Below are 12,232 nucleotides of genomic sequence, written 5' to 3'. Positions count from 1 at the left end.
GATCCTGACCACACAACTAACAGTAGCCGTGGAGCATACCTACGATGATTCTAGATGCCTTGTCACAGCTGGAGGACTAAATAAGCTTAAAGCAAGAAAAGGGGAAATCTAAACTGCCCCAGAGTAGACCCCAAAGGAATAGACAGCCCCCACACATGTATTGACGGTGAAACAAGATGAAAGCACAAACACAGGTAGGAAAATAGGCTGAGTAAACAATAGGGCCCACACTAACTAGAAAGGATAGGAAAGGAAAGATACTGTCTGCAATCACGCCAAAAAAACCCTGCAAAAATGTCCAACACTTCTGATAGCAAAAAAACCCATGAAGTCACTAGACTTCTCCCACTATTTCAGCACTCTGGCATATTCTGAGAATAAAGCAAAAAGAGGCCAATCTAATAAGGGACAAAAAGCAAACTGGCACATACAGTGACATAAAAATGGAAATTCAGCACAGCCCCAGCCGGGGCTGGCTGACCACACAAAAAAATGAATAGACCAAACCAAATCAAATGTGAACATTAGCAGAGAACACTTAGCTTGAGAAGGCAGGAACTGAACTGGAAGCTAAGACCTCAGGAGGCAGGAAAATATAACCAGCATAGGAATAGGGAGTCGGCTGTCTTAAATCCAGTCTGAGACTCCAGATGACCAATCTTCATCCTCATTATCAGGTGGCAGGTCTCTGTTAATTAGATCAGCTTCATTACCTCCTGCCACCACCAGAGGGAGCCCAGAAAGAGAACTCACAGCTCCTCTGTCAGCACAACCAGCTCCCTCACCAGAAACCAGAGGCAGACCAGAAAATGAGTTCACAGCATTAGCCCTTTTGAAGCAGCTGCGTTCTCTATCTGTAGCTAGTCTACAGATTAAAAATTGAGATCTTATGACATATTTGACATAGCTGCCCTCTCATTTTTGTTACATCCCAGAGATAAGATTTTGCATTCAAGCCCAGAAGTTTAAAGATGGTTTTCTGGGACTTAGTATCAAACTGGCCAGGTGGTAGTCCAATTCTGGGCATCCATACTTAGCTCACAGTAGGGGCTGCAGCTCTCTAATGTCCATATGTTCTCTTCATTATTTAGAACTGTGTCTCTTAATACAGCTGAGTCCTACTCAAATGTATAGGACTGAGCTGCAGGGAGCTGCTGCACTAGGCTTATCTTTTTGGGGTGCTGAGAATTAAACCAGCCACCGACTTGATGCTAATGGCCTGATCTAAGAGTAAGCTATTAATATCAAAGTCCAAGACCCCTTCAATTACATCTATTAAAATAATTTACCGTAAATTTTGAGTTTGATCCTTCGAAGTGCTGTACCCGCTGGGTTTTGAGCAATACAAGAGTAAGTTCCAGCATCTTCTTGTCTTGCTTTAGCAATCTTTAAGCCTCCATTAGGAAGAATAGAGAAATTGCTTCCTACAAAACAGAAAACAAATAAATACAACTGTAGTAAAACTAGAAAATAGTGGCAGGTCATAATAATATTCTAATTGGATATCATATACTGTATGATCTAATATAAAGATATTAAAAACAGTACCTGTTTTGATAGAGACACCTTCTTTCTGCCATGTCAATGTCGGTGAAGGTGTTCCGATAGCTTTACATGAAAGAATGACAGAATGGTTTATAATTCCTTCCATATAATCAGCTTGACTTTGAATGATGGGACCCTCTAATTTGGAAATTATCAGAAAGGAAAAATAAATAATTCATTGAAATACTTTTACTGATACCTGTAATATAAAATAATGCAGATAACACCAAATAAAGGATCTACTACATATATGCATACATAGATGTCATGCATTCCAGCACTTCTATTTTTATTAAAGACATGTTTTTTAGTGATAATGATTTGTTAATGACTGTAATTTAACTACTAACCTTCAACATGGAGATTTATTGAAATTTGTGCAGAGCCAACCTCATTAACCGCCTTGCAAGTGTATGTTCCAGCATGACTTAGTTCTGCACGTGCTATTTCGATACTTCCTAGAATCCAATTAGAAGAAATAAATTTAGAGCCTCTGAGTAATTCTTGGTATATTAAATTAAAAACTTAATCTTGGCAGACCATTAATTGCTCTTTCCCTCTAGAATATAAATGGTAACATTTTTTCCATTAAAGATAAACAGGGCATTAATCCAGAATTTAAAATGATGTTAGAAAGTAAGAGCATTTGTGTACCCCAGATACCATAAAGATTTTCTTTATTATTGCTTGTTTTTTTTTAAGTAGACTATTATCTGGTTGGTTCCAATAGATAACACTACCACCAATTATAGCTCCTTTGCTGATTCAGAATATGTTGTATGTTGGTGCTCTAGAAGAAAAAATCTAAGTAAATGGTGTGTTCTGGTCTAGGATGTGAATTTTGTTTTGCTCTGATCTTATCTAAAGTCTTAATATTGAGGTCTAGTTGTGGGCTTGTACTTATTTTCTAGTCAAGTCCCAGCTCTAATTTCATTCAGGTACACTGCATTTATTTTGGCATCCAGTCTAGAGTCTATAAAATTCAAGGAGAGCTTCTGGTATTAAATTTGAGGTATTTATTTTATAGAGGTTTTTGCATGAGGGCTAAATAAATTATGGAAACTGGTCTAGGCTTTGAATTAAGTGTGGGGGATCTGATCCAAAAAATTGGTTTGGTATATGTTGTAAGGTGTGGCTATTTATTGTACAGTGTGGTCTGAGATTTGTATTAAGTTAGAGGTCAGTTTTGTAGCTTGTGTCAATTACAAGTAGTAGCATTCTAAGTGGCATTCTAAGGGGTGCACACTTATGGGGTCTGGCACGCATCCCTGTTATGAATGAGTCACCGTAGGAGGCAAAAACAGAAATACTAGCTAAGTCCAGAAAACCAGAGAAGTTGGCAGCTATCGGATTGCAGACCCCTGAACCTATCAACAACAACTAGCAGTAGCCGTGGGGGGTTCCTACGGTGCCCTAGACCCCTCGATCACAGCCGGAGAACTAAATAGCCTAAAGACAGAAAGGGAAATCTAAACTGCCCCAGAGCAGACCCCAAAGCAATAGGCAGCCCCCAACATATAATGACGGTGAAGCAAGATGAAAAAAACACACGCAGATAGAAAGATAGGCTGAGCAAATGATGGGGCCCAAGCTAACTAAATAGGACAGGACAGAAAAGCTGCTATCTGCAATCCGCCAAAAACCCTATCAAAACAAGAGCCAACAGACTGATAGGGAAAAAAGCCCTGAAGACGCTAGGCTTCAAAAAGACTATATCAGTACTCAGGTATTTTCTGAAGACAGAGCAAAAAAGGAATTCAGCTCACCCCAGCAGGGAATGGCAGAAATCCAGAAAAACAAAGCAAAACAAAACCAAAACACAAATGCAAAAAGCAGAGCAGAAAACTTAGCTTTTGAGGAGCAGGAATCAGACTGGTCTCCTAGAATCCCTCAGAGAAATCACCCGCAAGGCAGAAGGGCGTCGGCTGCCTTATATCCAGTCAGCAATTCCAGTCACCCAGTCATCTTCATTCTGCTCAGGTGTTTGGTAATCAGCCTCACTACCTTCCTTCACCAGAAGATGGAGTTCATCAGACCTCAATGGTGAAGGGGAAAATGAACTCACAACAGTACCTCCCCCTTGAGGAGGGGTCACCGAACCCTCATCCACGCCACCAGGGCGATCAGGGTGAGCCCGATGAAAGGCACGCACCAATCTTTTGGCATGAATATCAGAGGCAGAGACCCAGGAATTATCCTCCTGACCATAACCCTTCCACTTAACCAAATACTGGAGTCTCCGTCTAGCCAGACGGGAATCCAGTATCTTCTCTACCTCATATTCCATGTTACCTTCAACCAATACAGGGTCCGGAGGTGCCACCCCAGGAACAACTGGTTCAACAAACCTCTTCAACAAGGACTTATGAAACACATTATGGATTTTAAATGTGACAGGAAGAGCCAAACGAAAAGAGAGCGGATTAATAATCTCCACAATCTTGTAAGGTCCAATAAATCTAGGCTTAAACTTAGGAGAAGCCACCTTCATAGCGATATTTTTTGATGATAACCAAACCATATCACCAACCTTAAACTGGGGACCAATGGTCCTATGTCGGTTGGAAAACCACTGGGCCTTTTCCTGGGAGAGAGATAACTTATCCACCACTTGGTCCCAGATCTGGTGCATTCTTTCCACTACAGTGTCAACACCTGGGCAGTCAGAAGGCTCCACCTGCCCTGAAGAAAATCGAGGAAGAAACCCAAAGTTACAAAAAAAGTGACATCAAAGTGGCAGAACTAGCTCTATTATTTAAAGCAAATTCTGCCAAGGGCAAAAATGAAACCCAATCATCCTGATCAGCGGAAATAAAACATCTCAAATACGACTCCAAGGTCTGGTTTGTTCTCTCCGTCTGCCCATTGGTCTGAGGGTGAAAAGCAGAGGAGACAGACAACTGAATTCCCAGCTTGGAACAGAAAGTCCTCCAAAATCTAGACACAAACTGAACTCCTCTGTCAGATACAATGTACTCAGGAATCCCGTGCAAGCGAACCACCTGTTGCAAAAACAGGGGCACCAACTCAGAGGAAGATGGCAACTTAGGGAGTGGTACAAGATGAACCATCTTAGAGAACCTATCACAAATCACCCAAATAACAGTCATTCTCTGAGAGACAGGCATATCAGAGATGAAATCCATTGACATATGGGTCCATGGCCTCCTGGGGACCGGCAAAGGCATCAACAACCCACTAGAGCACGAACAAGGTTTAGACCGGGAGCAAGTCCCACAGGACTGCACAAAATTCCTGACATCACGAGACAAGGCGGGCCACCAAAAAGACCGACTCACCAGATCTCTAGTACCAAAAATACCTGGATGACCAGCCAATGCAGAGCAATGAACTTCAGACATCACTCTCTTCTTCCACTGGTCAGGAACATACAACTTTCCACTGGGACAACGCTCAGGTTTGTCCTCCTGGAACTCTTCCAGAGCACGTCTCAAATCGGGCGAGATGGCAGAAAGAACTACCCCTTCGCCTAAGATGGTAGCAGGCTTGGTCACCACAGGAGAATCAGCAAAGAAGCTCCTAGAGAGGGCGTCTGCCTTGACATTCTTAGTGCCAGGAAGAAAAGAGACCACAAAATCAAAACGTGTAAAAAACAAGGCCCACCTAGCCTGTCTAGGGTTCAAGCGTTTGGCCGACTCCAGGTAAATCAAATTCTTGTGGTCAGTGAGGACCACGACTTGATGTTTAGCTCCCTCCAACCAATGTCTCCACTCCTCAAATGCCCATTTCATGGCTAACAGTTCCCAATTCCCCACATTATAGTTATGTTCAGATGGAGAGAACTTTCGGGAAAAGAAAGCACAGGGATTCATTTTAGATGTTATAGGATCCTTTTGGGACAAAACAGCTCCTGCACCAATCTCAGAAGCGTCCACCTCTACCTGGAACGGGAGTGAGACATCAGGTTGCGCAAAACCGGGGCAGAAGTGAATCTTCGCTTCAGCTCATGAAAGGAAGAAACAGCCTCCGGAGACCAATTCAACACATCTGCACCCTTCTTAGTCAGATCAGTCAATGGCTTGGCAATACTAGAAAATTTTGCTATAAATTTCCAATAAAAATTAGCAAAACCCAAAAACTTCTGGAGGGCCTTCAAAGAAGTGGGCTGAACCCAGTCATAAATGGCCTGTACCTTGGCCGGGTCCATTTCAATAGTTGACGGAGACAAAATAAATTCCAAAAATGAAATCCTCTGTACCCCAAAAAGGCATTTCGATCCTTTGACATACAGGGAATTCTCCCTCAAGATCCGGAACACAGTCCGAACATGTTCCACATGAGAATCCCAATCCTTGGAGAAGATCAAAATATCATCCAGATAGATAATCAAAAATTTATCCACAAAGTCTCGGAAAATGTCGTTCATGAAGCACTGGAAGACAGAAGGGGCATTAGTGAGCCCAAAAGGCATCACCAGGTACTCAAAATGTCCCTCCGGAGTATTAAACGCCATCTTCCATTCATCCCCATGCTTAATGCGAATAAGATTATACGCCCCCCTGAGGTCAAGCTTGGTAAACCAGCAAGCACCTTTAACTCTGGAGAATAGATCCGAAATCAGGGGTAATGGATACTGATATTTAATAGTAATTTTGTTGAGGGCACGATAATCAATACAAGGCCTTAATGAACCATCCTTTTTGGCCACAAAAAAAAAACAGCACCTAAGGGTGAAGAGGATGGTCTAATATGACCCTTCTCCAATGCCTCCTTAATATAGGATCGCATAGCCTCGTGCTCAGGTACAGATAAATTGAAGAGCAGACCCTTGGGAAATTTACACCCCGGGCTCAGTTCAATTGCACAGTCATAACGCCAATGAGGAGGCAAAGACGCAGACTCATTCTCACTAAATACATCATAAAAGTCCGCCAAATAGTCAGGAACATCATGCGACTGAGGAGAGGTGGAAAAAACCGGAGCCTCACTAAGGGCACACCGACAACCCCAACTCACCACAGACACAGATTTCCAATCCAAAACTGGATTATGAATTTGCAACCAGGGAAACCCCAGAACAATGGTATCATGCAAATTATGCAACACCAAAAATCTGCAATTTTCTTGATGGTCTGCGGCGACCTGCATTACCACCTGGGTCCAAAACTGAGGTTTATTTTTCGCCAAAGGAGTAGCATCAATCCCCCTCAAAGGGATAGGCGTCCGCAGAGGTGTCATCGGAAATCCACAACGTTTAGCAAAATCCAAGTCCATTAGGTTCAGGGCTGCTCCCGAATCCACAAAAGCCTTGGTGGAAAATGTGGACAGGGAGCAGATCAGAGTAATTGCCAGAAGAAACTTAGGTTGAACACCACCAACAGAAAACGTGTGTGCAAAACGTTTCTCTCGTTTAGGACAGACAGAAATAATATGCGAGGCATCTCCACAAAAAAAACACAGCTTATTACGCCTTCTGAACTCCTGATGTTGCTCCCTGGACGAAACTCTATCACATTGCATAGGTTCAGACACTTGTTCAACAGGTGGCAACACCTCTCGTGCAGTCCTGCGTTCACGTAAACGCCGATCATCCTGAATGGCTAATGACATAGAATCGTCAAGACCAGAGGGAACAGGAAATCCCACCATAGTATCTTTTATGGCTTCTGACAAACCCTTCTGAAAGAGAGCAGCCAAGGCATTATCATTCCAGGTAGTTAGGACCGCCCACTTTCGGAATTTTTGACAGTACAATTCTGCAGAATCTCGACCCTGGCTCAATGCCAACAGGGTCTTTTCAGCCTGATCAATAGCATTAGGTTCATCATACAACAACCCCAAGGCTTGAAAAAATGCGTTCACATTAGTCAGAATAGGATCATCTGGTTTCAAAGAAAATGCCCAATCCTGGGGATCGCCACGCAGCAAAGAGATGACAATTTTAACCTGCTGTGCGGAGCTCCCTGACGAGTTAGGCTTCAAGGCAAAAAATAATTTACAATTATTTTTGAAATTCAAAAATTTAGACCGATCCCCAAAAAACACATCAGGAGTAGGGATCTTTGGTTCAGCAGCATGTGAATGAGCAAGGTAGGTGGAAATTCCCTGCACTTCCGCAGCGAGCTGCTCCACACGATCAGACAATTGCTTTATCTCCATTGAAAGAAAAAAAATTCCCCTACGGCCTCAGAGATATAGAGGAAAAAATATACACACTTTTTTTTTTACAATTCTTTCCTGCTATTGAGTACCCTGCGATATGGCGGGTGAGGATCTGCGGTATGGCGGGTGATTCTGTTATGAATGAGTCACCGTAGGAGGCAAAAACAGAAATACTAGCTAAGTCCAGAAAACCAGAGAAGTTGGCAGCTATCGGATTGCAGACCCCTGAACCTATCAACAACAACTAGCAGTAGCCGTGGGGGGATCTATGGTGCCCTAGACCCCTCGATCACAGCCGGAGAACTAAATAGCCTAAAGACAGAAAGGGAAATCTAAACTGCCCCAGAGCAGACCCCAAAGCAATAGGCAGCCCCCAACATATAATGACGGTGAAGCAAGATGAAAAAAACACTCACACAGATAGAAAGATAGGCTGAGCAAATGATGGGGCCCAAGCTAACTAAATAGGACAGGACAGAAAAGCTGCTGTCTGCAATCCGCCAAAAACCCTATCAAAACAAGAGCCAACAGACTGATAGGGAAAAAAAGCCCTGAAGACGCTAGGCTTCAAAAAGACTATATCAGTACTCAGGTAATTTCTGAAGACAGAGCAAAAAAGGAATTCAGCTCACCCCAGTAGGGAATGGCAGAAATCCAGAAAAACAAAGCAAAACAAAACCAAAACACAAATGCAAAAAGCAGAGCAGAAAACTTAGCTTTTGAGGAGCAGGAATCAGACTGGTCTCCTAGAATCCCTCAGAGAAATCACCCGCAAGGCAGAAGGGCGCCGGCTGCCTTATATCCAGTCAGCAATTCCAGTCACCCAGTCATCTTCATTCTGCTCAGGTGTTTGGTAATCAGCCTCACTACCTTCCTTCACCAGAAGAGGGAGTTCATCAGGCCACAATGGTGAAGGGGAAAATGAACTCACAACACATCCCCCTGCAGCAAAGTGTAACTGCAACTAAGTATCCAGAAGCTGCAGTTATTTCAATGGCTGGGAATTAACTCCATCTCCTCTCTTCACACAGGTACAGTTGTGGCCAAAAGTATTGACACCCCTGCAATTCTGTCAGATAATACTCAGTTTCTTCCTGAAAATGATTGAAAACACAAATTCTTTGGTGTTATTATTTTCATTTAATTTGTCTTAAATGAAAAAACACAAAAAGAATTGTCCTAAAGCCAAATTGGATATAATTCCACACCAAACATAAAAAAGAGGGTGGACAAAAGTATTGGCACGGTTCGAAAAATCATGTGATGCTTCTCTAATTTGTGTAATTAACAGCACCTGTAACTTTCCTGTGGCACCTAACAGGTGTTGGCAATAACTAAATCACACTTGCAGCCAGTTGACGTGGATTAAAGTTGACTCAATCTCTGTCCTGTGTCCTTGTGTGTACCACATTGAGCATGGAGAAAAGAAAGAAGACCAAAGAACTATCTGAGGACTTGAGAAACCAAATTGTGAGGAAGCATGAGCAATCTCAAGGCTACAAGTCCATCTCCAAAGATCTGAATGTTCCTGTGTCTACCGTGCGCAGTGTCATCAAGAAGTTTAAAGCCCATGGCACTGTGGCTAACCTCCCTAGATGTGGACGGAAAAGAAAAATTGACAAGAGATTTCAACGCAAGATTGTGCGGATGTTGGATAAAGAACCTCGACTAACATCCAAACAAGTTCAAGCTGCCCTGCAGTCCGAGGGTACAACAGTGTCAACCCGTACTATCCGTCGGCGTCTGACTGAAAACGGACTGTATGGTAGGAGACCCAGGAAGACGCCACTTCTTACCCCGAGACATAAGAAAGCCAGGCTGGAGTTTGCCAAAACTTACCTGAAAAAGCCTAAAACGTTTTGGAAGAATGCTCTCTGGTCAGATGAGACAAAAGTAGAGCTTTTTGGGCAAAGGCATCAACATAGAGTTTACAGGAGAAAAAAAGAGGCATTCAAAGAAAAGAACACGATACCTACAGTCAAACATGGTGGAGGTTCCCTCATGTTTTGGGGTTGCTTTGCTGCCTCTGGCACTGGACTGCTTGACCGTGTGCATGGCATTATGAAGTCTGAAGACTACCAACAAATTTTGCAGCATAATGTAGGGCCCAGTGTGAGAAAGCTGGGTCTCCCTCAGAGGTCATGGGTCTTCCAGCAGGACAATGACACAAAACACACTTCAAAAAGCACTAGAAAATGGTTTGAGAGAAAGCACTGGAGACTTCTAAGGTGGCCAGCAATGAGTCCAGACCTGAATCCCATAGAACTCCTGTGGAGAGATCTAAAAATGGCAGTTTGGAGAAGGCACTCTTCAAATATCAGGGACCTGGAGCAGTTTGCCAAAGAAGAATGGTCTAAAATTTCAGCAGAGCATTGTAAGAAACTCATTGATGGTTACCGGAAGCGGTTGGTCGCAGTTATCTTGGCTAAAGGTTGTGCAACCAAGTATTAGGCTGAGGGTGCCAATACTTTTGTCTGGCCCATTTTTGGAGATTTGTGTGAAATGATCAATGTTTTGCTTTTTGCTTCATTCTCTTTTGTGTTTTTTCATTTAAGACAAATTAAATGAAGATAATAATACCAAAGAATTTGTGTTTGCAATCATTTTCAGGAAGAAACTGAGTATTATCTGACAGAATTGCAGGGGTGTCAATACTTTTGGCCACAACTGTATAACCTATGCTTGTTGTCTATCATCTGCTGCTTATCATCCTGCAACATTTTCTTAATGGTATAACCTCTGCTTGCTGTCTATCATGTGCTGCTTATCATCCTGCAACATTATCTTAATGGTATAACCTCTGCTTTCTGTTGCTGCTTATCATTCTGCAACTGTTATGATTAGGTCACCGAGGAGGATAGCTGCGGAATAAGCCAGGCAACCAGAAAACCAGAAAGGTTGGTAACTTAGTGGATTGCAGAACCCTAAAACTAACAACACAACTAGAATTAGCCATGGGATGTACCTACAATGCCCTAGACGCCTTGGCACAGCCAAAGAGTTAACCAAGCCTAATGCATGAAAGGGGAAAGCTAAACTGCCCCGGAGTAGAACCGCAAAGGAATAGATAGCCGCCAAACATATATTGCCGGTGAGACAAGATGAAGCACAGACACAGGCTGTTGTGAATTCCTTGGCTCAGATGTCTGAGCTGAAGCTCCCCCTGCTCCCTCCGGTGGTTACTGGAGGTAGTGGAGCTGGCCAGATTGACAGAGATTTGCCACCTGATGATGATGATGACAATTGGAGATCTGGGGTTACGGATTGGAGTATTTAAGTCTGCAGACTTCCTGCAGTCCCTGCTGGTGATTGCTTTCCTGTGCATTCAGAGGTCTGATGTCTCCTGCCCTGTTCCTGTATTGTTCAGTTAAGTGATTAATTTGCTAATCCTTTGCATCTGATCTGGTTTTGTCTATCTCTGCTTGTTGTGCGGGTTCAGCTTGCTCCTGCTGGGGGCTGTGCTGGACCACCGCTCCATATGTTACTTCTTGTGTCAGTTTGTTCAGTCCCCTGTTATATTGGTCTCTTTTGCTTTGCTTCCAGTTAATACCGGAGTGCTGATATAGTGGGGGCGAAGTCGTGTGACTTCAGTGTTTTTGTGTACATCAGATGTGTTGGATTTTTCAGGGTTTTTTGCGTGATTGCAGACAGTGTCTTTTCTTTCTTATCCTGTCTAGTCAGTTTGGGCCCAATCATTTGCTCAGTCTATTTTTCTGCCTGCGTTTATGTTTCATCTTGCCTCACCGACAGTATGTTTGGGGGCTATATATTCCTTTGGGGTCTGCTCTGGGGCAGTTTAGATTTCACCTTTCTTGCTTTAGGCTTAGTTAGCTCTCTGGCTGTGCAGAGGCATCTAGGGCATCGTAGGCACGCTCCACGGCTACTGTTAGTTGTGTGGATAGGATCAGGGGTCTGCAATCCGCTTAGTTACCAACCTCTCTGGTTTTCTGGTGGCTTAGCCCGTTCCTGCCATCCTTCTCGGAGACCCATTCATAACAGAATCACCAGCCTCATTGTGGACTCTAGGGTACTCTAAAGAAGGAAAGAATTGTAAAAAAAAAAAGAAAAAAAAAGTGTCAGAATTTTTTTTTTTTGTATATTTTTTCCTCCTTTTTCTCTGGGGCCATAGGAGGATTTATGGAGACTAAGCAATTGTCCAATCGTGTTGAGTGGCTCACAGCTGAAGTGCGGGGAATTTCTGCCTATCTCGCTCAATCATCTGCTGTCGAACCAAAAATCCCTACTCCTGCTGGGTTTTCTGGGGATAGGTCTAAATTTTTGAATTTTAAGAATAACTGTAAACTGTTTTTTGCTTTGAAACCTAACTCATCGGGGAGCTCTGTGCAGCAGGTTAAAATTGTCATCTCCCTGCTGCGCGGTGATCCCCAGGATTGGTGAAATAACGTGCAGGAAGAATATATGTCACCACGGAGCAGACAGACCAACAGTAAAAGGGAGGTTTATTTACAGGGAGAATATCTGGTGAACATATAATATAACAGAGAAAATGCTGTAACAGGAGATATCAGAGACTGAAGAAATAACAGAAGTGCAAAACTATAGA

The 12,232-nt window shown here is 43.1% G+C and overlaps 1 protein-coding gene across 1 annotated transcript in view; it reads right to left on the bottom strand.

The window, feature by feature from the left end:
- Nucleotides 1–12,232, bottom strand: part of HMCN1 (hemicentin 1) — a 944,468-nt gene that overhangs the window by 225,001 nt on the left and 707,235 nt on the right. Inside the window, exons 78-80 of the mRNA XM_073582913.1 lie at nucleotides 1,896–2,003; nucleotides 1,549–1,683; nucleotides 1,290–1,424 (exon numbers count right to left, since the gene is read on the bottom strand). Coding sequence (XP_073439014.1) covers nucleotides 1,290–1,424; nucleotides 1,549–1,683; nucleotides 1,896–2,003 — 378 coding nt within the window. The remainder of the gene's footprint in view (nucleotides 1–1,289; nucleotides 1,425–1,548; nucleotides 1,684–1,895; nucleotides 2,004–12,232) is intronic.

This window comes from Dendrobates tinctorius, unplaced genomic scaffold, assembly GCF_039654945.1.
Source record: "Dendrobates tinctorius isolate UK_male_01 unplaced genomic scaffold, ASM3965494v1 ptg000074l, whole genome shotgun sequence".
NCBI classification, from domain to species: Eukaryota; Metazoa; Chordata; class Amphibia; order Anura; family Dendrobatidae; genus Dendrobates; species Dendrobates tinctorius.
This window is presented reverse-complemented; position numbering and strand designations above follow the sequence as displayed.